Source organism: Leptonychotes weddellii, chromosome 3 (genome assembly GCF_054177405.1).
Source record: "Leptonychotes weddellii isolate Sample4059 chromosome 3, ASM5417740v2, whole genome shotgun sequence".
NCBI lineage: Eukaryota > Metazoa > Chordata > Mammalia > Carnivora > Phocidae > Leptonychotes > Leptonychotes weddellii.
In genome coordinates this window covers 114927316-114950271 of record NC_138371.1, presented here as the reverse complement: position 1 = coordinate 114950271, position 22956 = coordinate 114927316, and the positions used below count along the sequence as shown (strand labels likewise).

The 22956-nt window shown below is 33.0% G+C and overlaps 1 protein-coding gene across 1 annotated transcript in view; it reads right to left on the bottom strand.

Annotated features, from left to right (window-relative positions):
* NBEA (neurobeachin) overlaps positions 1–22956 on the bottom strand; it is a 609173-nt gene that overhangs the window by 356670 nt on the left and 229547 nt on the right. Inside the window, exons 27-28 of the mRNA XM_081815498.1 lie at positions 22679–22833; positions 20283–20409 (exon numbers count right to left, since the gene is read on the bottom strand). Coding sequence (XP_081671624.1) covers positions 20283–20409; positions 22679–22833 — 282 coding nt within the window. The remainder of the gene's footprint in view (positions 1–20282; positions 20410–22678; positions 22834–22956) is intronic.

The following is a 22956-nucleotide window of genomic DNA, read 5'->3' as shown; positions in this document are numbered from 1 at the left end:
ATGATCTGAATCATTTGTGCACTCAAAGCCTCACCATTAGCACTTCTATCTGATTTTGTCTCCTCTTATGTGGGTCAACAGCTTTAGGGAAAGAAGTCAGAGAGGAAACTGGTGTGAGCACTTCCACAAACTTTAAAGAGAATATTCTAGAGGAACAACTTTGGGCAAGAAAAAGGGAGCTGAGTAGGGCTTTGAAGACATGTTGAAGATACAGAGAATTCTCAATATTCCCCCTTACTCTGTTATTCCTGAACTAAGTAAGCACCTTCTTTAATTTTTTTTTATTATTATGTTCAATTAGCCAATATATAGTACATCACTAGTTTTTGAGGTAGTGGTGATAAGCACCTTCTTTAACCAATGGTTCTCAAATTTTCATGTAGATCAGAATCATCTATAATGCTGTTTAAACAGACTCCTAGAACTCCATCCCCATAACTTCTGATTCAGTAGGTCTAGGTGTACTGTGAGAATTTGCACTTCTAACAAATTCTCAGGTGGTTTGCTACTGCTGATCCAGGAAACACACTTTGAAAATAACTGTTTTAATGAGAGTATTTACTACTACTAAATTGTAATAAAACAGCAAAGGGAAGGCTACCTGAAGTCATAAAATAATCATAATAAGCTATCTCTGACTCTTAGTGAATATAGACAGAACTCCTTTTTTTTAATATCTATTAATTAATCCATTCCTTCTAATCTCCAGGATCATGTCCCATAACTTCCCAGCTAAAGTAATCCCCTCCTCTAAAGAAAGATGAGCAAGAATGCTAAGAGCAAGCCTATGAAGAGGGGAAAAATCTAGATGTTACTGTTTCTGTACCTGAATTCTGAGTGAAGCATGAATATTTTTATTTAAGATTAATTAATGAGAGTGAAATTACCTAAGAAAATTTTTAGATGTATAAAGGTTCACATCATAGCTATACTACTGTAATATACTATTATCTAATTAAATTCAGGAAAATTTTTCCCCAGTTTATGACTTTTTTTCCATAATTTATGGGTTTATGTATGATTTGGAGGCTTCAGAATTGCAACAGTACTGTTCTAGGTTACATATCAAATAGAAACTTCAATTAATTTAATCAACTAATCACATAAGTGTGTATGTGTACATGTGTATTAATTACCTTGACTTACGGGTAAGGGATAAAAACAGACATTTCTCAATGAGTGAATCCCTACAATAGTATTTTAAGAAGCAACTATTTTCTTATAAAACTCAATAGAATATTAAACGATGCTCTTACATATCATTCAGTAATCATAATTTTAATATTCTAATGGGGAACAAACAATGTAATATTTTCCCCAGCAAGAGATCAAAGGCTTTAAGTACAGCAAATCATCATCAAATAATACTGCCAGATTTCTCTATCAAACAACAGCCTATTCTTTTTTGTTACTGTTGTTGTTTTTCTAATTTTTATTTTATTTAAAAAAATTTTAATTCCAGTAGAGTTAACGTGCAGTGTTGAATTAGTTTCAGGTGTACAATATAGTGATTCAACTATTCTATAAATTATTCAGTGCTCATCATGATAACTGTACCCTTAATTCCTACCTCTATTTCACCCCTCCCCCATCCCCTTCCCCTCTGGTAACCATCAGTTTGTTCTCTATAGTTAAAAGTCCGCTTTTTTGTTTTGTTTCTTTTTTCCTTTGTTCATTTGTTTTGTTTCTTAAATTCCACATATGAGTGAAATTGTATGGTATTTCTCTTTCTCTGACTGACTTATTTCACTGAGCATTATACCCTCCAGATCTACCCATGTTGTTGGCAAACAACAGCCTATTCTAAGTGGAAAAGTTTCACCATCACTTTTCTACAGTGAAGGAAATGGACAGGTTTTGTTGTTGCTGTTGTTAATATTTATAGATTCCACACAATGTATTTTAAAGGAAAGTAAACATCGGATAAGAGTATGTGATCTTCATCTTTACACAGTTTAAATTCTCAAAGAACATGATATAAATGTAGATCTCAGCTTAATACCCTCCTCTATCACCAGGCAAAGAAGCACCAATTACAAAAAAAAAAAAAAAAAATACTGGTATTTCATTCTCATCTGAGAGAAGGGCACAATGTAAAACTCCCTCTTCTCAAGATATACCTGAAAATTTATGTTAACATGTAAAAAATAAATAAATAAAACACTTTAACACAAGAGAACTCCTTGGCCTTATGTCCTATGAAAATAAATGAATTATTCTCTTCATTTTGAATATAATTTTTTTAAACAGCACATGTAATAACTACCAGAAAACAAGGTTCTTTGGCAAATTATTTTGTAATAAAAATTAGCATATTTTACTTGATTTAGGGAAAAGAGTAAGTAATAATTTTTCAGTTTTATTTGAAAGCTTATTTTCATTTATTCAAGTTAAGATATTTTATGCACAAAAAAATTTGAAGGTTCAGTACACAGGTAATTTGCCCTACATAGTATTGAGTGAGATTTATAATCTTAACACTCTAGCAACTTCTTAGTATTTAGGAAAGTTCTTGGGCCCTAAATTTTCCAATTCCAGGCTGAAATGCATTCTCTTAAGTTTCTCATTCCCCTCTCCCTACTCAATTTTTTTTTTCATTCCCTTCAGTCACATTAATGATGCTTATGATGTTATTTTGACATTGGCTATTTTTCTTGATAGTTAAAAGTGCAAATTCTTTTAAGAAAGAGAATTACCGATTTCCATGAAGAAAACTACTGTTGCAAGTTGGGTAATTTATCAACCACTCTCACAAATTCTCCAGCAATAAAAACAAAATATTCAAAGAAAATAATAATGCTTTAGATGAAATTTAAATTTAAAGTGTTAATGCCTGGATTAAAATTTCAATTTAAAACACAAGAGTTTTAATATTATGGTTTTAAAAATCACAATTACGTATTGGCTTTTACTTATATTAAGAAAATCTCATTTACAGAGATTTACAGTTTTAAGAAATTTTATGAATAAAGATAGATAGAAAAAAATGTATGAAAAAAATGTATGAAAACCCATGGTTGCAATTATTCTCAAATCTTGCCAAATGTAACTGACCTCGGGACATATCAAAGGCCAAGGAGATTATTAATAAATTAATCAGCAGAAAAAAGTAAGATTTTTGTCTCATTTTCTAAATTAATCTCCTCATAAATATGTTTCACTACAAAGTATTGATTATTTTCAAATGTTATATCCTTAAGAATTCTAGAAAAACACAGTAATTTTACTTTCATTTAGGACACTGCTTATGTTGTGAGTCCTATTTTAATAAACTCCTTTACACTTGGGCCACTTAATGAAGTTATAATTCTTACTTTTGGTTTTAGTATTTTGCATTCTCCTAGGTCCTTAGCATGTCATAAATATAATAAAACTTAATACTTTAATTTGGTACATTTAAGTTCTTAAGTTTCTTCATTTCTTAAATCATATAAAATGGTTATATATAATAATAAAATCTAGAATGAAAATAACTATGTAACTTTAAGCAATGTACATAAAAGACAGCTCAGTTATAAAGGAAATTATTACACTAGTGAATTCCACAACAGATTTCATTAATCAAATGTTCCTGGGTAAATCAGGAAATACATGCATAAGTAAGTGAAGTGATTTGCTTAAGTAAACTTAGATAAAAAGAAAAGATTAGGAGAATATTAATGACAGTAAAACTATAAATTGTAAAGTTAAATTCTTATTTGGCTACATACTATGACTAGGAAATGACAAACAGTGACTTAAAATATTTTGTTTAGCTTTCACTAAGTTTCTAATGTGAAATATATATATATATTTACGAGGGACCAAGCATGAGCAGAGGGGAGAGGCAGAGCGAGAAGGAGAGAGCATCTTAAGCAGTCTCCATGCTTAGCGTGGAGCCCGAACAGGGGCTCGATCTCATGACCTGAGATCATAACCTGAGCTGAAATCAAGAGTCAAGAGTCGCACACTCAACCAACTGAGCCACCCAGGCATCCCTGAAATATAATTTAACAGAGTAGATAGCTGATGAGTAAATGCATCCTGAATCTCAGATCCTGTAATCCTATGACATACTGTTGAACAGTTTTTCTCAACTATAACTTTTTATGGTTATACTAATCAAACCATGAAGCTGAAAAAAATTCTTGCTTACCTAACTTCCTCATGATCTTTTAAATAAAAAACTGACATTTTTTCTTTGTTCTTTTTTAAAAGAATCACATACATTTTCAAGTGCATGAGTACAGGTGAAGAAAATAGATGAACTTACAGCAGACTAAGAAACGAAACCTAAATAGAATTCTTTTGCATGTAAGAAGTTTACTCTATACAGTAAACTAAATTCCAAATACACACTTTTTAAGTTTTAGGAAACGTAATGCTGGAATGTCTTTAGATAAGTATAAAAGCTTTTTATGAAGTGTATGTTGGGAAATTGTTAATTAGATGTGTTTTAGACAGAAAGAAAACAAACAAACTGAAATGGAAAAATTCCTCCTTTCTAGTCAACTAGTCAAATAAAATATAAAAATTAACTATAAAGTCAGGATATAAGGATATATGTCATTTAACTGAGACAGAATAACAGACTTGGTGATATAAAGAGTAAGGCTAATTGTATTTCAAACAGGTGATATAAAAATTGAAATAATAAAACTTTTCCTAGTAAATAACAAATGTAATATGTGATAAAAACTATTTTAACATGGTAGGTATGGCGGTGTACCGAGATCCCCCTTTAGGGTAGAGACCCTTGGTTCTCACGAGATCTTAGGAGGACTGCTGGGTAGTGGTTCACAGTTAAATCCCTCCCCAGGAAGGGACCTGTCTTGCCAGAAGTTAAGTCACCTTACCAGGAACACTCTGCATTCAAACACCAGTGAAGGAAGAGATAGAAAGGCCCAGCTCCCTTGATTCAGTTGAGGATATGTCAGGGCCTTTCCAGTTTTAGAGCTTTCCCACAGAATGGCCTATGGCTTCCCTTACAATTGCATCACTTTTCCTTGGACCAGTCTTTCTATCTCACTTCCTTATAGGTGATGTGATTGAGAACATTCTCCAAAAAACTGCCTGTATACAGTGTTCTGAGAATGTATTTCCTGGGGTTGTAGTCTGTTGATGAGTGTTTTTAGTATAGTACTTGGTTCACATGATATTTTTTGAAAATACAAATTGAAAAATCATGAGTTAGGAATTCAGACTTCAAAAAAAAAATAGAGAACTTCTATTTAAGATGCAGAAAGCTGGAAATGGTCACCCCTACACTAATCACAAGAAGAAGACAGATAATCTATAGAATTATAACGCTGCTAGGACCCATCAGAGAGCTGAGGTTACAGGGCAACCAACTAGCCTTGAAATCTGAAGAAAGACAGACAAGAAGGAATGAAGAGACAAGGAGACAAGATAGGAATGAAGAACTTGCTTCACTGGGGCAGAACAGAGGAGGAAGAAACAATGGGTACCACATAAACTGGTAAGAAGAAATCAGCTAATACTTTTAATAAATTGCTCAAGTCCAAGTGTAAGCTAATGTGAGAGAATAAAATCTTCAGAGCTGCAAGCACAAGGGGAGTTTGCAGTAATTTGCAGGCTCTTCTCCACAAACCTCACCATTACTCATGAGAGAGACTGGGGGCAGCATGGAGAACTGAGAAACTTCCTTCACTGCTGCAGGTAAGGGAGGGGAACAGTGACTATTGCAGAAAAGACACAAAGCCCTGCCTGCTCCTTCTTCCCCATAACCTCTATGGAACAAAGACCTTCTACATCTTAGAAAAGGACAGCAAACCCTGTCACTTCCAGGGTACCAGAGAGAGTCTTTTGCAGCTGGAGAAAGGGAACAGAAAAATCTCTATTCTGAGGGAGGGCAGAAAACATCCTGAGTCCTAATAATCAGAGATTCTCCAACCACTTGGAAATGGGCAAGATCAGTGGAAAATATGACTTCCAAGACTGAGGGCAATACCTGCCTAAAACCAAGTTTGAATCAAAACAATAGGAAACAACTCCATGTCCACCGAACACTGGGCTTGCAAGTACCCAATAGCAAATAACAGCAGACTACTATTGTAAAAGGCGCCACAGTGCAGAGAACCTCATTAAAATGTTTGATTAAAGGAAAGCCTAAAAATCAGGGTAGAATAGGGAACACTGAGTTAAACATCTGACAAACCAACCCCTAGATAAAGACAAGGTACAAGTAGAATTTAAGGCATGTGGTGCACTGAGAGTAACTAAAACAAGAAAACACAAGCCTAGCTCAACTCCTGGGTAGAATGACTTAACCTACAACATTAAAGGCCCAGCATAAGAAGCAAGCCCATTTCCAGAATAAATACCATGAATTTCAGTTATTACTATCCTCTATATAATGACCAGCTTTCAACCAAAACATGTAAGACATACAAAGAAGATAAACTGACAAAGTCAGAATCACAAACTGATAGAATGAGAATCACAGATAAACCATGTTTTAGAACTATCAAAGAATTTAAAATAACTATGATTAACATATTAAGAGTTAATTAATAGTTAAAAAGATAAGTCCACATGCATAAACAGATGGGGAATTTTAGCAGAAAGTAAAAAACTGTAAAAAAGAAACAATGCTAGATATAAAAAATATAGTAAAAGAGATAATAATGCCTTCAATAGGCTTAACAATAGACTCAATAAAGTTAAGGAAGAATAAATGAATTTGAAGTTAGGTCAATAAAAACAGGCATGTTGAAACAAAAAAGAATAAAAGAATATGTATATAATGACAGAGAGGGAGAGAGAGAAAAGAGTGTGTTTGCAAGTGCATTTAAGAACTATGGAAGAGTATCAAATAGTCTTACATAAATGTCATTAAAATCCCAGAAGTAGAAATGTGGTATGTCAAATAATGGTTGCCCAAAGGTCCCTAAAGCATAATCCCTGGAATTTGTGAGTAGGCTATGTCATATGGCAAAAGGGACTCTAAAAGTGAAATTCACATTTTGAACACTAACATAGGGAGATTATCCTGGATTATGTAGGTGGGCCCGGTGAAATCACATGAGCCCTAAAAAGCAGAAAACTCTCTCAGTGGAGTCAGAGAGATACAGCAGAAGAGAAAGGCATAAAAGCTATTATCACAGAAGGGGAAGCCAGAGAAGTCCCAAGTGTGAGGAGAATATGATACATTGTCACTGGTCCTGAATGTAGGGGTCATATGCAAGGACTAGAAAAAGGCCTCTAGGAGCTGAGGGCAGTCCCGGAATGACAACCAGCAAATAAACAGAACCATCATTCTATAGCTGCCTGGCACTGAATTCTGCCAACAATCTGAATGAACCTGGTTTACTTCCAAACCCCCAATAAGGAATGCAGCCCTGCAAACACTGGGATTTTAGCCCGATGTGACCTGTTGGGACTTTTAACCTATAGAACTATGACATAATAAATTAGTATTGTTTTAAGCTGCTAAATTTGTGGCAATTTATTATGGTAGCAGTAAAAAACTAACAGAAGGACAGAGAGAAAATGGGGAAGAAGTATGTTAAGAGATAATGAGTAAGAATTTTCCAAAAATGATGAAGTTCCTCAAACCATGGTTGTAAGAAGCTCAGAAAACAAGTAGAACAAAAATTAATAACCAATATTTGACATAATAAACTACTGAAACCTAAATATAAAGAGAAAATTTGAAGAAGGCTATTGGAGAATAAAGATTAATTACACAAAGAGGAACAAGGTAAGAATGACATTCTCACTAGAAAGTAGGCAGGCCAGAAGACAGTGGCTATTTCAAATCCATTTCAAAAAATATCAGCCCACAATGCTATACTTCGCCAAAAAAAAAAAAAACCCCAAAATCTTTCAAAAATGAAGGTAAGTAACTTTTCCAAAGAAACAAAAACTAAGAGAATTCATATATTTGACTTGCACTACACGAACTTTTAAAAGACGCTCTTCAAGTATAAGGAAAGTAATATCTGACATAAACTTATATCTATACAGACAAATTAAGAGTGCTGGAAATGACAATTGAGAGTAAATATAATATTCATTTAGTTTTAATTGCTCTAAAGATACTGGACATTACAGAGCGAAAAATAGCGATGTGCTGTTTCTTAAAAAGACACATGGAAGTAAAACATGACAACATTAATACAAAGGATGAGAAAGAGTAATTAAGAGTAAACCATTATAAGAATCTTATACTACACATGAAACAGTATAATACTATTAAAGACTATAATAATTTAAAGATTTATATTGTAAACTCTAGGGCAATTCTGAAAATGTTTTAAAGATAAATAAACAATAAGCCAATATTGGGAGAGAAAATGAAATGATACAAAAAATACTCTTTCAATCCAACAGAAGGCATAGGAAGAAAAAGAAAGTAAAAGATGAAAAATAACAGTTTTTAGAAAACAAGTAGCAAGCTGATAATATTAATGCAACCATATCAATAACAACATTAAATGTAAATTCTATAGAAACATCAATTAAAGTACACATTGTCAAATTGATTAAAAAAAATAAAAGCTGGGTCCACCGACACACTAAGAAAACCCTGCTTTAAAAATAAAATTATAGGGGCACCTGGGTGGCTCAGTCAGTTAAGCATATGCCTTTGGCTCAGGTTATGATCCCAGAGTCCTGGGATTGAGCCCCACGTTGGGCTCTCTGCTCAGAGAGGAGCCTGCTTCTCCCTCTGCCTCTGCCTGCTGCTCTGCCTACTTGTGCTCTCTTTCTCTGTCAAATAAATAAATAAAATCTTTAAAATATATATATAAAATTATAGATAAGTTTAAAGAAAAGGTAGGAAAGAGAATTGTCATTAAAACCCCAATATGAAGAGAGCCAGAGAAAGGAACTGAAGAGGTTTTTATTGGAGGACATATTAGAATTTACATTATACTTGACTAATTTTTTTTTATAACTTGAAGATTACAAGAAAATCAAATTTCTCCATGATGTAATTAAGGGACAAAATAAATGGATATGACATAATCTAGTTGAAAGTAGTGATTAAAAAGAAAAACTAAGGCATTTCAATGTTTATACTCAATTTAATATAGGATAATAAACAAACTAGCTCTAGAGACATAATTTGGATTTCCACTGTTAGTAATCAGCTGATCTTCCTGCTGAGACCAAAACTAGACAAAAGTCAAGCCAAAACAAAAATACCTCTTTAAGGGCAATGAAGTGTTAAGATAGGGACCAATTATTTGACCATGATCCCTAAAAAGAAATCCTAAAAGAGGTGATTTTGGCAGTTGGGCCATTTTTTCATATGGACATGGTTTAAAAGAAGCAGTTCAATGAGTCAGCAGTTGAACAAAATTTTAACAAACTTATGGGGAAAAACTAAAGTTCAGGATCCACCAAAGGCAGGGAGAGCTTAGAAAAACTCATATGATTCAAGTTGGGACCCTGAAGAATTACACCCTAGAGGATGGTAAACTAGAAAAAGACGAGCCCTATAACCTTGACTACATTATGTCATCTAGAATTGTTTGTGCCTACCAGAGGCAAATGTAATTTTTTTTTTCTGGGAAAATCCACCATTTTGTACCTTTATACGCTTTCATATACTAGGTTCTTCACACTAGAATAAAAACAAAAGACATTAAAGTAAAGAAAAATATATTATCAAATACCAAGAGAAACACAAAATCATATAGATAGTCCAGAAGCCAAATAATGAAACAAAGACTTTAGAGTACCTATTTCTCATATATTCTTGAAAATTATAGATGAGATGGACAATTGGGAGAGAAAAACTAAAACAATCAAATGGAAATTCTAGTACTTACCAAAAAATTGAAATTAAAAATATAGAAGATTGGAAACAACTGAAGAGAGAATCAGTAAAGTGGACTAAGATTTAAAAAATACTCAGAATTAGAGAGGGAGACAGAGACAGAGAGAGAGACACACACAGAGAGAATATGCATAAAGAGATAATAAAGAAATATATATGGTATGTATATGATATATGTATAATTCAAGTCCTAAGAAAAGAATAGAATGAGTCAGAAGGAACATTTGAAGAAGTAATGGCTAAGAATTTTCTAGCCACTAATAAAAGTCATTGAATTTCGTATTTGAGAAGCTCTACAAAGCCCACACTACATAAATACAAAGAAAAACCACAGAGCCTGAGTACATCATAGTACAACTGTTAAACACCAAAGATACAGACAATCTTAAAAGCAGATAGCAATGGTAGGGAAGACAGGGGAGGAACATAGAAATAGCAATAAGACTGGAAGTTATTTTTTTTAAAGGCAAAAAAAAGTAAAGACAGCACAGAAAGAAACAAAAGCCAAAAACAGTTGAATATCTTCAAAGCACTGAAAGAAAACAAATGCCAACCTAAAATTTATACTGGCTAAAAATATCCTTAAAAAAAAAATGAAGGTGAATTTCAAAGAGTTTTAGTCAAATAAGAACTAAGAGAATTCATAAGTGGGAGGCCTACACTAAATGAAATACTAAAAGGTGTTCTTCAAGATGAAGGAAAATGGGGGGATGCCTGGGTGGTTCGGTTGGTTAAGCGTCTGCCTTCAGCTCAGTTCATGATCCCAAGGTCCTGGGATCGAGTCCTGCACTGGGCTCCTTGCTCAGCAGGGAGCCTGCTTCTCCCTCTACCTGCCACTCCCCCTGCTTGTTTTCTCTCTCTCACACACACACACAATAAATAAATAAAATCTTAAAAAAAAAAAAAAGAAGAAGGAAAACAATACCAGATGGAAATCAGACTTTCAAAAAGAAATGATGAGCAACAAAAAATAAACATTTGGGTAAATCTAAATAGACGTTGACGAACAAAATGGTAATTATATTCTGTGTGGGGTTTAAAATTTACATGCACACAAACATGTATACATGTGTTCAAGTATGTTTGCAAAATTGGGGGTAAATGAAGTTAAACTATACTAACTTCCATGCATTGTCCAGGAAGAGGACTTACATAAACTAAGAATTAATGTTGCAATCTGAAGGATGATTATTTAAAACACTGTTTCTCAGAGTGTTTTCTTAGGACCAGCAGCATCAAGACCATTTAGTGTAATGGTTAATTTTATGCATCAACTTAACTGGACCACAGAGTCCACAGATATTTGGTCAAATACTTCTCTGGGTGTGTCTGTTAGGGTGTTTCTGGTTGAGATTCACATTTTGAATGGGAAGACTGACTAAAGCAGCTAGACCTCCCTAATATGGATAAGCCTCATCCATTCAACGGAAGACATGAGTAGAACAAAAGGCTGAGTAAGAGGAAGCTCCTCCTGCCTGACAGTTGGGAGCAGGAACACTGATCTTTTCTAGCCTTCGGACTCGGACAAAAACATTGGTTCTTCTTGGGTCTTGAGCATGCCAGCTTTCAGACTGGAACTTACACCATCAGCTTTTCTGGTTCTCAGGCCTTCAGATTTGGACTGGAAATATACAGTGGCTTTCCCGAATTTCCAGCTTGCTGACCACAAATCTTGGGACTTCTCACAGTCCAGAGATACACTGAATCAAAACTCTGGGGGTGGGACCCAGCAATCTATGCTTTAACAAGCCTTCCATGTGACTCTCTTGCAGGTGGGTGTTTCAGAACCACTGCATTAAGGATAAAATAGTAATAATAATGTCTAACCCTCAACCTCACAGTTTCTTGTTACTTCTCTCTAGTGAATGTTTTGTTAGGAATATGAATAAAATTGATTAATCACTGCCAAGACTAGGAAGGAAGGAAGGAAAACAGCCAAAAAGAAAGCAGATGCAAATAATGAATATTAAGGAACAAAAAGGAGGGAATTTCTTACAGATTACAGGAATGTTAAAAGAATAAGAGAATAGTATGAACTACTTTATGCCAACAGAACCTTCCAAAATTGACACAAGACAAAATAGAAAATCTGGGGAGACCTGCACCTATTAAATTGAAATTTTAATTTAAAAACTTTCCCAAAAGAGGAGATCCAGGATCAGATGTCTTTGCTTGTGAAATATTTTAGAAAAAAAAAACAGTAATCTTACATAAACTTTCCAGAGAAAAAACTGCTTTTACAATTAAAAACCAAGTTGATTTCTTCCAGGAATTCAAGATTTGTTTAGCATTTAAAAAATAAATCAATGTCATAGACCACATTTAGCAGAAAAAGGAGTATGCAAAAAATTAAATAAAAAAATACAATAAAATTCAAGACACATAATCACAGCAACTCTTGGTTAATTATGAACACAAGAGATGTCTTGTGTTTGATAAAAGTATCTATGGTAAGATAGGAGGTATCATAATTAATGATGTTCAAAGCTTTCCATCTGAGATGAAGAAAAGAACGCTTTTTCTAACCACTTTTATAGAAAATTGCATTGGAGGTACTAGGTGGTACTGTAAGACAAGGAAAAGAAATAAGAAGGTGTAAAGATTACAACAGGGGATAAAACTGTCAATATTCTCAGATGAAATGACTGTGTATATACATATTTATTTAGAAAGAATCATAGATAAATAATGAGGAATAATAAGTAGTTAAAAGTTTTAAGATATTAGTTCAATATACCAAAATGGATTATATATGCCTTCAAACAATTAAAAAATGAAATTTATAAAAGAAATAATTTACAGCATAAAAATATCAAATTCAATTTTTCACCTTGAAGGAATAAGATGATTTAGAATTACCTCCCACATTATTAACTAGAAAATTATACAAAATACAGAGAACAACTATTTTCAGACAACACAAGTAGCACAAGACCATAAACCCCAAGAAAGAAAAAAAAAATGAAATGATTCCCACCATCGTTCAGGTTTCTTGCATATTTTCCTTATTAGGGCAAAGACAGAATCCAGCAACCGTTCTGAGTTGACAAGACTAAAACCGTAGTTCAGGCAGGCCAAGGTGAATAGAATTTGGAGGACAGAATCCCCAAGAGGAAAGAGTTATAAAGAGAAATAATTCCAATAATCAGAGTCTTTTCCTGAATAACAATCTATGTATGTGACACCTGAAAGCTCCCAAGGTTAGAATTAGAACAAATTCTGAGGAAAGAGCAATTATGAAGGAGCTATAACACAAACATTTCCTATAGTTCACAAAGGACTGAGAAGTGTGTGTTCCTTCCAGCCAGAATAGAAAGACCTCACTAAATACACTGAGCATTCAGGAGAAATCCCAGCACACTTTCTTGGTGTGACAAAATTAGCCCAGGAATAAAGGCCACTCTAGACTTGCTTTAAAATACCTTAAAACCATGCCTCATAAGGAGGAATAGCTTTTTGAATAAATAGTGCTTGAGCAACTGAACAATCATACTCAAAAATATAAACCTCAATATATATCTCACTCACACCTTATACAAAAATTAGTTCAATATGGGTCACAGACTTAAAAGTGAAACTGTTTATGAAGCCACGGAACTTTATGGAAAACATATGAGAAAATATTTAGGACATAGAGGGGGTAAGAATTCTTAGACATGACAGCATGGTAAGGTAGACTACAACAAAAACGCAGTTTTCCTCTGCCAAAGACCCTATTAAAAGGATGAAACAAGAAGCCACAGTCTGCAAGAAAACCACTGCAAACCATATTTCTGAAAAAGGACTAGTATTTAGAAAATATGATGAACTCTCAAGGCTTAAAATTAAGAAAGCAATCCAATTATGAAATGGGCAAAAAACATGAACAGATATTTCAATGAAAAAGCCTTTCAATACCAATACAAAAAGCACAGAAAAAGATGTTCAGAATCATCCATTAGAACATCATAAATTAGGACCACAATGAAATATCAGTACCTACCTACCAGAATGATTAAAGAAAAAAAAAGACAATACCAAATGTTGGTAAAAATGAAGAGAAACTGGACTATGTATACATTGCTGGTAGAAGTTTTTTTTTTTTTTAAATAAAACTAATGAGGTACTTACCATAAAGCTCAGTAATCTCACTCTTGAGCACTTATTCCAGAGAAATGAAAACTTATGATTACAAAAAAAATGTTCACTGCAGCTCTTTTTCATAAAAGCCAAAAACTGGGAAAAAAAACTAAATGTCCTTTAATGGGTGAATGGTTGAATGAACTGTCATATATTCATACCATGGAACACTACTAAGAAATACAAATGGAAGAACCTATTGAACAAGTTGGACGGATCTCACAGCATTATGTTTAACTGAGAAAAGGTCAATTTCAAAATGTACCTCTGAAAAACCTGTGAGTCAAAAAAGAAATTATAGGGAAATGTAGAAAAAATACTGAATGAAAATTAAAACATTATAATGAAATTTGTTAAATACAGGTAAAACACTGCTTTAAGGACAAGTTGTGGCTTTAAAAGCTCATATTAGAAAAGAAGATCTAAAATCAATGATCTAAGCAAGGGTTCAGCAAATGTTTTCTCTAAAGGGTAAGATAGTAAATATTTTAAGTTTTTAGGCAATACTATACAGAGGTTACAACAACTTAACTCTGCCACTGTAACGTGAAAGCAATCATAAGCGAATTATAAACAAACGATGCAACTATATACCAACAAAAGTTTATTTTTAATATAAACTGGTGGCAAGCAATTTAGCCCATGGACCATACCTTATACACTCCTAATCTAAGTTTCCATCCTAAGAATCTAGAAAGAGAAAGCAAGTAAGCCTCAGATAATGAAAATGAGTTAATAAAAGAATTCAGTGTAATCGAAAACAGAAAAAAAATAAAGGAAGCTAATAGCTAAGTTCTGGAAAAAAATCTAATATCGAAAAATCAGTAGCTATTTTAATAATGATAAAATGAGAAAAAGACATAAATTAACAAAATCTTGAATGAAAGACAGAACATCATTAGCGATCCTAAAAATATTTTATTTTAAAAAATACTTGTTTGAGAGAGTGAGCAAGAGAAAGAGAACATGAGCTGAGGGAGACAGAAGGAGAGAGAGAAGCAGACTTCCCACTGAGCAGGAAGTCCATTGTGGGGCTCCATCCCAGGAGCCCAGGATCAAAACCTGAGCTGAAGGTAGATGCTTAACCAACTGAGCCACTCAGGCACCCTACAAATATTTTAAAATAATAAAATATAAAAACCTTATGGCAATTAATCCAACCACTTAGATAAGATGGCTAAATTCCTAGAAGTCACAAATGACCAAAACTGATGCAAAAAAACCCCCCAAACCTCCCCAAAATGAAAATCTGAATAGTCAGTTATCCATTAAAGAACCTTAATTTGTAATTTAAAACCCTCCCATAAAGAAAATTCCATTTAGATGTGGCTCCATTGGTGAATTCTCAAACACTTAAGGATAAATATCACTAAAACTACAAATGACACTATCTTACACATTAAAAATAATAAGGAATCTACAAATAGTATTATAATTATTGCGTTGAGAAAAGTTCTAAACCACCACGGTCTACTAAAATTAAGTGGATTAAACAAAGCTGCAGGACATAAAGTCAAAAATACAAAAATAAATTCTCTTTCTATACACAATAAACACCCATTTGACATCTTTCATTTCTTTAGCACTACTGAGGTATAACTGATACAGGCAATCATCAGTTTACTCTGTGTTAAGATAAATTTATTTGCATTTGTATAAATGGAGACATACATTATTGACTCCTTTTTGTTTGGCTTCTAATTCAAAATTGGAAATTTAAAGTAAAAAATCTAATTAGAATATCATCAAAGACATGAAAAAAATACTAAAAATGACAAAAGTAAGCATAAGACCTTTACAATGAAAACTACAGTAAGTTGTTGAGAGAAATTAAAGATCTCAATGAATGGATATAGACAATGTACATAGATTGGAAGACTCAATATTATTAAGATATCAATTCTCCTTAATTTAATTAAAGATTCAACACGATCCTAATTAAAATTGCAGCATCTATTTTTTTTTTTTTAGAAACTGTCAAGCGCAAGCAAATTCTAAAATAATATATGAAAATGCAAATAACCTAGGACAATCAAAGCAACTGTAGAAAGGTACAGAGTTAGAAAACCTGTACCACCTGCTTTGAAGATTTACTATAAAGCTCCAGTAATGGGCACCTGGGTGGCTCAGTCGTTGGGCGTCTGCCTTCGGCCCAGGTCATGATCCCGGGGTCCTGGGATCGAGCCCCGCATGGGGCTCCCTGCTCCATGGGAGGCCTGCTTCTCCCTCTCCCACCCCCCCACTTGTGTTCCCTCTCTCGCTGTGTCTCTCTCTGTCAAATAAATAAATAAAATCTTTAAAAAAAAAAAAAAGAAAGAAAATAAGGCAAGGTGACAGGCACCCACAGCAGGTTAGGAATCTGTTTAAAAAAAAACCTCCAGTAATGAAAACAGTAGGGTATTGGCATAAGAATAGCCATATAGATCATGGAACAGTATGGAGTCCAGAAATAGATCCACACATAGGTGGTCAACTGATTTTAAACCAATGTGCTAAGGTAATTCAATTATGCTGAAAAACTGATATAAAAATGAATAAAAACAAACCCCAACTTTTTTCCAACCATACGTGTAAAAATTAAGTGAAAATGGATCACAGGCCTAATCATAAAAGCTAAAAACTACAATCTTAGAAGAAAATGTAAGAATATCTTCATGACTTTGGGGTAGATAAAGATTTCTTAGGATACAAAGGCACAAACCATAACAGAAAAGACTTTTTGAAACAATGGACTTTATCAAAATCAGAAAGTTGCTGTTCTTAACACTTTTAACAAAATAAAAATATAAAAGGGAACAGAAAAATTATGCAGTCTGACAGGATATATATTCAGAATATATAAAGAACTCTTACAACTCAATAAGAAAAACAAGCCAAATTTTTTTAAAGAGCAAAGTGGTGGGGGGGTGGGAGGGATGGGGTGGCTGGGTAATAGACACTGGGGAGGGTATGTGCTATGTTGAGTGTTGTGAATTGTGTAAGACTGTTGAATCACAGACCTGTACCTCTGAAACAAATAATGCATTATATGTTAAAAAAAAAAAAAAAAAGAAGAAGAGAAGATAGCAGGAAGGGAAGAACGAAGGGGGGGAAATCAGAGGGGGAGACAAACCATGAGAGACTATGGACTCTGAGAAACAAACTGAGGGTTCCAGGGGGATGGGTTAGCCTGGTGATGGGTATTAAAGAGGGCACATACTGCATGGAGCACTGGGTGTTATACGCAAACAATGAATCATGGAACATTACATCAAAAACTAATGATGTAATGTATGTTGATTAACATAACATAATAATAAAAAAAAGAAATATTGGAAGACAGAGAAAATAAAAGAAAAAATTAAAAAATGAAAGAAAGGGAGAGAGAGGAAGGAAAAAAGGGAAGAGATGGAAGGAAGGAGGACAGACAGTGGTATGTAGGTAAATGATTAACAATTTAAAAACTGGTTCTGTAGTAAATACATAAATAAATAAAGATCAATCAATCAAAAAAAAAGATTTCAATAACCCATAAGCACATAAAAAAAAACCTTATCACCATTAATCATCAGGAAAATGGAAAATAAAACCAAATGAGATATGCTTATCCAGCCATTATACAGTCTTAAACTAAAAAGATTAACAATACCAGTGTTGACAAGAATGGAGAACAAAATGGTACTTTTACACATTGTTGACAAGAATATAATATAATACAACCACTGTGCAAAATAGCAGTTTCTTACTAGGATAAGCATATACTTACTATACAACCAGGAATTTTACTCTAAGTTATGTCCATGGAATATTAAATGTCCACAGAAAACAAAAAGATATGGATGAATCTCAGAAACTCAGAAACTGAGTGAAAGAAGATAGAAACAAAAAAAAGTATATTCTGTATGACTCCATCTATAGGAAACCCTAGAAAAGTCAAATTTAAGTTATAGTATTAAAGAGTACATAAGTGTTTGCCTAAGGTAAAGATAATGAATTACATAGGGAGCAAAAGCAAACTTTCTGGGGTGATGGGTGGTTATATAGGTATATAAATGGAACAAAACACATCAAAATGTACACTCAAAATGAGTATTTTTATTGAGTTGAAACAATAAAATAAATGGTCTCAATAATACCGATTTGAAAACTAACTATAAAAAAAGGATACAAATACAAAATATTAAAACAATCCTAAGAATAAATGAAATAGGAACATGTAAATTTCTACCCAGAAAACTAAATATTGTTACTAGGAACAATTTTTTAAAAAAACAAAGAAATGGAAGGAATATATGATGCTCATAGCTTGAAAATTTCAATACTGAAGGAGATCGATAGATGTAATATAGATCTTTAGTTGCAACAGATGTATGAATTCCATTCATAGTCCAAACTCCATCAAGATTTTTTTAATATGGATACTGACAAACTGATTCTAAATTTTAAATAGAAATGCTAAGTACCAAGAATACCTCAGACTTATTTGAAAAAGAAAAGGACAAGGTAGAAAGATCTTATTCAACCAGATACTGATCTTTATTAAACCTAAAGCTAATTATGACAGTATGGCACAAGGAAACACAGACAGGCAAATGAGGCAGAACTGAGTGGCAAATCAGAATCCAGCATTTGGGGGCACTTGATTTGTGACAAAGTGGCAGAGATGGAAGGAAGGAAGAGTTTTTCAAATAAATGATGCTGGGTCATCCTGACATCCATATTACTCCTACCTCATTAAATTCACAGAACTCAATTCTGATGGACTGTACATATAAATATAAAAGACAATAAAGTGGCCAGGAGATAAGGTGGGGAAAATGTAGGCAAAAATTTCATCTACAATCAAAAAATCACTAAAAAAGACTTGACAAATTGAGTTTCAGTAAAATTACAACTTCTGTGGACCCAAACAGATTCATATAAATGAATAGAAAAGTCACAGGATGGGACAAGATATATATAAAACATAAAATCTTCAAAAGGACCATTTTCAAATGCATAAAGAACCTTAAAAATTACTAATAAGAAGAAAAACAACTCAATTTTTAAAAATGGGAAAGAGATTTCAACAGGCAAATACAAAAGAATAAAACCAAAAGACTAATAAATATGTAAGAAGTTGCTCAACCCCATTAATCACAAGGAAAATGCAAACTATAAATACAGTGAAATACTTTCACCAAAAGGGCTAAAATATGAGTGGCAGTACTAAGTACCATTAAAGATATGAAGAAACAGGAACTCTCATATGCTGCTGCTGAGTTACTAAACTTTCATAACCACTTTGGAAAACTATTTGGCATTATCTAATAAAACGGAACATGCACAATCAAATGAATCAGCAATTCTACTCCATGTTATTTACCCATCAGATATGCATGCAAATAAATGTGTGGTACACCCAAGAGTAATGTACAAGCAGCATCACTGTGTAAAAAGCAGCATTATCTGTAATAGTCTAAACCTAGAAAATTCCAAATGCCCATCATCAGTAAAATAGTTTAATAAATTCTAGTATCCACCTACAAAGGAATAAAAATGGAATAAAAATAAACTATTACTACATGCAACATGGATGAATCTCATAAACAAGGCCGGACAAAAGACGCTACAGACAAAAAAACACATACTGTGCAATTTCATTTACATAAAATTCAAAAAAGACAAAGCTACCCTTGTATTAAAAGTCAGGGTTATGAATCTGAAGAGGAGCAAGATTACTGACAGGAAAAGGAACACAAGGTGGGGGCTTCTGGGGTACTTAGAACATTATTTCTTGACTTGGGTGATGGTAACATGAGTGTTTTCACTGTTTCACTGAGCTTTTATACTCTGTATTTGTGTAATTCTTGAATTTAAAATGTGAACACACACACACACACACACACACACACCTGTGTGTGTAATTTAAGACTGTGGACTAGTCTGTTCTAGGAATGCTCTGTGATGTGCTACCATAAATTTTTATCTATTCAGCACAATAAAAAAGATGTTTGTTTATTCAATTACATATATATTATATATAACTTTGCAGATTTATTTTGAAAGTCTATATTTTAAACTTTTCATCACCACTGCAAAGATGCACAATGTTATCATGTTACCATTTGTGCACGTTTTTTACTTTATTGGAAACAGTAACATGCTATTTAGGACAATGGATGACAAATTCAGCAGAGTCATGTCTGAACATCATTCAAAATCTCTGTTTCGGCTCTGAAATATAGTGAGTGACTTTTAAAAATACCAGAACAATACAATTATGAAATGCAGTCACAAAATGCATAATTAGCCCTTCTCAAGAATTCATAACTATACCTTTGCATTTACTTTGTACTGTTTCACTATGTTTGAGGATGGAGTTGTAAAATGAGTATAAACAGGTAGTAACGTATACCTCATGTTTTCAGCCGAGTCCTCTGGCATCGGAGCAACAGTTTGTACAGCTGGAAGGTTTTTGCTGGTAGCACCATTCACAAAACTAGAAGAGGAGGAAGAGGAGGAGGACCCTGAATCCACGGCACCTGTTCCCAAAATAATAATTTTTAGCCTTAAAAATAAATTTATTTAACAAAATAATTCACTATATCATTACTATCTGATTTTGAAGATTTACTCATCTGAATTTCAAAACAGAATTCAACAATTAAAAAATCATTTTGCCATTAGTATACTAATAACTCTTTATAATTATAAATAATAGCTGTTATATTAAAATCCAGTTGATTTACTTATATTAATCTAACAGAATTACATATTACAAATGGGTTATAAATAAAAGGCATTAACAAATGAAAATAATTTTAGATAAAATGAGGCTGATAAAACAATTCCAATTTAGATGTGAAAAATTTATGTTTTTATTGCTATATTGTAATATTTTTAGTTTTCACCATCTAAGATACAATTTACAACAAACTGAGCATAAATTGGTGGCACTGGAGCATCAAATACTTATTTTGATAAAATGAATGCTTTAAGAAGGGCTATAATGAATATAATTGTACCTGATTTTAAAATAATGAGTTCTCCTCAACGATATGAAGATGCCACTTTGGAACAGACTTTTTCTATAATACACCATGTAAGTACTTTAAAGAGCTGTGGAGTTGAGGGACATCTAGTGTTCCTGAATATTATCTTATCTCACACTAATTCCTACAAAACTGAATTGGTTACTGAGATTTCTTCTGCAACACTTATATAGCATCTATTTGCCAAAATCTAAACTGGACAATGTGTCCAGTTTAGGTGTTGGCACACAAAATGTGTGTGTGTGTGTGTGTGTGTGTGTAGGTGTGTCTGTACATATTTCTGAGGAGGATGTTTAATTACTTACATTTTATTTTCCACTGTAATATTATGTACTTTATACTATCACTAGACTTCTTGCTACATCACTTCCTATATCTATTATTAATTCATAAAATAGAAATTATAAGAAAATATAACTTGTTTCACATAAAGATAAAAAAGGGGTAATTTAATTTTCCTTTAACCTATCTCTTAAAAATAAGGAATTATTCAGTAGACACTAAATGGAGATTTCTTTCTACTACACTTGCATATTTAAAAATTTTAACATGTTTTTTGATAGATGTTTTGGTAAAAGAAAAATATTTTCTTTCTATTTCTAGAAAGTAGAATGAATATAAAGAATAAGATTATAAACTGTATAGAAAAATTTTAAAGTCTTCAGACAAGCCAGATATATTTATTTATAATATATATAAACCAAGGATGTTATGTTCTTTAACACAATGCCATCAATAATGTTTATTTGCTACTATAAATATGCGTGATAGAGTATATTCTACTTACTACAACCCCATAAATGTGTTGCTCATGATATGTCAGACTCGGGTGGTATGATAAACAAGATAGATACAGAAAGCACATAGAAGAGCTATGAAATTAATAAAAATGGGAAGAATCTAAGTAATGATAATAGATGGAAAAGTTCAAGGCTATACAGTTTGGAGAAGAGAAGGCTACTATAGTCAGGGAAGAAAAGTCAGGGATCATCTTGCGTTGTATAAATACCTAAAATGGAATCACAAAGATTTGGGTAAGGATTTATTTAGCTAATAATCAACAGGAACATTTCTGGAAATTTACATAAATAAAGGTTATTTTAGGCAGGCTTTTAAAATTTGTAGTGATTTGGTATTTTCTGTTCCTAGCATCATTAGGAAAATGTTGGACAATGAACTGGATACAACTGTAATCTAAGTAAGTACATAAATTAACTCAATGTCAAATAATGGTTCTTATTACATGCATTTTTTTTCCATCAAGTTGAGGCTCTTGCATATCGTCAAGGTTCTTAGGGGAGCTCTGCCTTTCCTTAAGAGGATTTTGCAAAAAATATACATTAAGATTTAACCAGTAAACGTCACTAAATCTATTTTCTATCACTAACATATTTAGTGATATTCTTGATACCATTTATTAATTTTTACATATCAAACTTCAGTGTTTACATTATCTTTTGGTTTTGCTCCCCAAACACCTTTCAGCAATCTGATTTAACTCTGAAAGTAAATAGCACTGTGTTTTGAGAAGCCTCAAAACAAAAACCAATAGTGTCCTCTAAAATGACCACTAAAAAATGTCTTAGAAGTACAGACAAATTCTGAAAGGTAGTATCATAAAGTAGAACCTTCTTAAAGATTATGATAATCCTAAATGATCAGGGCATTTTAATTTTTAATATCAAATAAGCAGAAAAATGAAGATATAGAAAACAGAAAGAAAAAGATGAGGTATCACAAAAATATATAAGGACAATACCTGTTGTATTAATCATACTTTTTGGTGTAGCTCCAGTAGCAGCAAATATATTAGAGGTACTGCCTGTTGGCAGCCCACTTCCAGCAGCAGTGGCTCCCACAGTGGTTACAGCCAAACTACCTGGAGGGGGCTTCTTAACAGGTACCACGACACTCCTACAAAGCAAGAAGTGATGGAAAAATAACAAACACAAGGTTTAAGATGAAATCCAACCCTGCCATGACATGTACAGTCAACATTCAGTTGTCTTATCTTTTTCATTTCTTTTTTTTTTTTTT